The sequence below is a fragment of the Thermomyces lanuginosus genome, assembly GCF_041956635.1.
Source record: "Thermomyces lanuginosus strain ATCC 200065 unplaced genomic scaffold VTN49scaffold_22, whole genome shotgun sequence".
Classification (NCBI taxonomy): Eukaryota; Fungi; Ascomycota; class Eurotiomycetes; order Eurotiales; family Trichocomaceae; genus Thermomyces; species Thermomyces lanuginosus.
Genome location: NW_027192356.1, coordinates 1,434,553 through 1,438,316, shown reverse-complemented (window position 1 = coordinate 1,438,316; position 3,764 = coordinate 1,434,553). Strand labels below are relative to the sequence as shown.

General features: G+C 51.9%; 1 protein-coding gene across 1 annotated transcript; it reads right to left on the bottom strand.

Annotated features, from left to right (window-relative positions):
* Positions 1–638: 638 nt before the first annotated feature.
* On the bottom strand, positions 639–3,627 carry VTN49DRAFT_1482 (uncharacterized protein; the record flags this gene model as incomplete). Its single annotated transcript, XM_069409101.1, has 3 exons — positions 639–723; positions 771–3,351; positions 3,411–3,627. The coding sequence occupies 3 exons, from the start codon at positions 3,625–3,627 to the stop codon at positions 639–641; spliced, it is 2,883 nt and encodes a 960-aa protein (XP_069270521.1).
* Positions 3,628–3,764: the final 137 nt, after the last annotated feature.

Below are 3,764 nucleotides of genomic sequence, written 5' to 3'. Positions count from 1 at the left end.
TAGGCGAGGTAAAAAAGAAATCCAAGACATGCAACAGCTGGGATTCGCTGGTGGTCACCCACCCAACTACTAACCAGCCGGCGCGTGGCTTAAGTACGGCTGAGCGGACGGGAAGCCCTGTTTTCCACACCCTATGGTCGCATGTACTAGTTTCTTCATACTAACTGAATATTATCCTCGAGGTTTGATAACCGTCCTTGGAAATCAAAACGTGGGGAAAAGCCTAGATAGAATCTCTGCGGCGTACAGAATGCAAGAAGACGCAAGGCCGAGATTTAAATTTGAACTGGCCCACAGTCGGGACAACTTGAAAGCCCGTGGAAGGGTTTAGGACATGAAAATGGCCGAAAATAATGGCCGCCGACGAGAATTGAACCTGTTCCGCCATGTGGCAGATGATGCTCTGTGTCCAGTATAAGGATTGTATGATGGATATATGCAAAGCATACATCAATTACGTGGTTAGATCGGTCGAACGGCGTGGTGAGCCCTGTTTCATGTCGAATTGCTCTTGACCGTCAAGTATGCATCACAGCGTCCCCAGATACATACACAAGTAATGGACCAGCAGGCACCCAGCATCCGTTGCCTGAATGTATCATCGTAGCATTACAGCATTACAATAGTAGGAAATACCATTATACCCGCCACTCATCGACGTCGTCCTCTGCAGTAACAAATGGTTTCTCGATCTGTTTGATGCCATGATCACCACACAAAACACTACATAGATCAGTCAAAGTACGACGATGTCGGTGAAAAGAACATACCAAGCCTCCGCAATGATCGAGTCTAACTCGCGGATGATTCTCTCCCTTTTCGCCGCGGAAGTGCTCTCATTGCTCAGTTGCGCCTGCAAGTCCCGTATGTACCGCTTCTTTCCTCCGGCACCCTCGACAACTTCTTTCCCAAGACAATCGCTGTGGAAGGCGTGTTGACATGGGAAGACAAAGAACTGCCGACTAAGAAGCGGCAAAGAACAGAGCCAACATTTTTCGCCAGGCTCAACAATAGCATAGCGACTGTCCAGAGCGGCAATCTCCGCACGGATTTGACTCGCTGTTCGTGCTGAGTTGTCCATCTCTTGGCGGATAGTGTCAATATGGCGCGAATACTCCTCGAGAGCATTGCATATTTCATCCTTGAAGTCATCAATGACGACAAAGTCGGGGAAGAATGGGATCAGGTCTTCGATACGGAGTAGTTCACAGCGACGCAGGAATTCGATCGCGTCCTTGATGCCAGTGCCCGGTTGTCGAATCTTCTTCTCCGCAACAAGCAGCCAGAGCTTCTTCCGGAGCTTGTCGTTGCCCTCTGGCCTGTCGGCGACAATCGCTGCAAGGTCGATGTTGTTGTACCTCAGCGCCAGCTCAACAGCTTGGAGGTATTGGCCCATACTGCTGTAGATATGGACACATGACTCGACACGTTCGTGTTGTATACACAGTCGCAAAGCAAAATCAACATCGTACTGTGGCGGGTCCTGTGACTCGAGATAAGTGAGGAGCGCCGCCTCCGAAGACGATGGACTTGAGGCGTATATAGAAATCAGCGCATTGTGAACTGCGGCTGGAGGACGCGGGTGATTGGCGATGATAAAATTTAAATACCGCACAGCCTGGTTTTCTCGGAGGCTGACGTTCACGGTACTGTTATAGTTGAGCATCGCCGGGATCAGTTTCTCTGGATCGAGGTTTGTCTGCCGCATGAGAATATCCACCAGGCCAGTAGCGGCGTGTGCCATTAGCACGCTGCTGTACTTGTAAAACACCTCGGGGTCAGTCTGCTTTTGTAGCACCTGAAGAGCTTCGGTCCATTTCTCGCGCTGGATCCAATAGGAGAGAACATAGCCATAGTCGTTGACCGCAGTTGCAAAGTAGAGTAGTTCCTCTTCCCTGCCATGACTGCTGATGATATCATAAGCCGTCTTTTGGTCGATATCGGATTTGTATTTGGTGATAAAGTCTTGAAATTCGGCTCGCACCGCCTTGAGCTGCTCTTTCGATTGATCCTGGCTTACCCCTTCCGCTAGCTCCGCTCTTGTGGCAACCATGTCATCCAGGGCGTTCAGTTTTGCCATATAGACCTCCACCAGCCAGCTGGTGATCATCGTTCGCTGCATAATCGCTGATTTCTTGTGCGTAGCAAGCTTTGTCAAAAGATACTTTCGAAGGGCATCAGATTCGCCCTTGTCGATGAGCGTCAAACACACTTCTTCGAAACTCTTGCTACTTTTCCCCCAAACCGCAGCAGCTTCGAGGTATCTACCTTTACTTGCTAAATCGTCACCGGACGCAGTGGCAATAGCATCCTTTTGAGCTGCATCTCGCGCATATTGGAATGCCTCGTCAAATCTTTGCTCTTTCAGGAAAATCTGCCAAATGTCCCGGTCTTCATCATGTGCCACGATTTCAAAGATCTCTTGCGGCGTGAATAACCAGAACGTGTTTTTTGTACGATCGGTAAGTAGGCCGAGAGCGTTCTGCCCAGGTTCAAGAACCTTTTGATCATGGACGATTTCGCCGCTGAGCGCATTAACGGCAACAACCCGCCCCTCAACCAGAGCGAGCACATGCCATTGGGACAACGTCATGGCTGTGATTGGATCCTGGATCAATTTCTTCCCCCCCCTGGCAGATTCAGTCGCTGGAAACATTGACCGGGGCAACATCTGGGCATGATCCAGCCACAACGCGGGATCGTCTGGAGCGCGGTCCAGAGACCCACGGAGTATGCCCTGTGAAGAAAGCCAGGCAAACCGCCGTTCCGGAGCGGGCTGACCTTCGCTACGGTGGTCGTCAGGTTGTGGTGAAATCTTCAGTGATGACGGCGCTGGCCGAGGGGACTTCGCCACTTCGTGTACAGCCGAGCTACCACGTTGAAACAATTCCCCATAGACCGGCCCTCCCGAGTGTCTACCGATGTGACCGGCGAAGACCAGGAGCTTAGTCGGGGTGGACAACAGGACATATCGCTGGTCAGGCTTCCCCGCCAGGGACTCGGTGAAGATTCCCGTCACGGGTGCATCTGGAGCTCGATACACACTGGTTACGTATCTCTCCTCCCGACGGTAGAACTCTGCTGAAGGTTCGATATACGCCTCGTACACATTGCCATCCGTTGCGCCGATCAGTATCTCCCTGGTCGAGGCAGTTGGTAACGAGGAGTTCCAAGCGATGCTTTCGATCGATACCCCTTTTAGCCGTGATAATGACTTTGGCTGACGAGACTGTGTATGGAGGTAGTAGTTTTCGCCGAGGGTCGTGGAGATGAGTAAGTGCGAAGCGGACGGATCCAGGAAAAGACGGCGAATAAGGCCAATCTCGGCCGGTTTTTTGGGGAGGTCGATATCTGAATCTCAGCTATCAGTGCTGTTCCTGGTGTAGTTTGGTGGAACCGTGATCGCTAACCGTCGATATCTGCCGGGCTGTCCAGGTCGATCCGGAGAATCCTCCCAGTAGCTAGCGCCAGAATCAAGACATTATTTGCGACCTGCGCAGCGACAAAATCCGAGGCTACCGGGAACTGGAGCTGGACTTGCTGGACATCGAAGATGGGCAGCGACGCATCAGAGGGTTCGGCCAGGTTGCTCGGCGCCACGTAGCCGTTGGCCTGATCAAGCGCCATTGGTGCGCTCTCGTTAGAAGGGCAGGATCATAGCGCGGACAAGCAAGGTTTTGAAGGTGTAAAGCCTACGGCCAGCTACCGTCGATCGTCGATCGTTGTTTACCGCACACCGTCTTCTCCCATACCGCCTTGCTTGT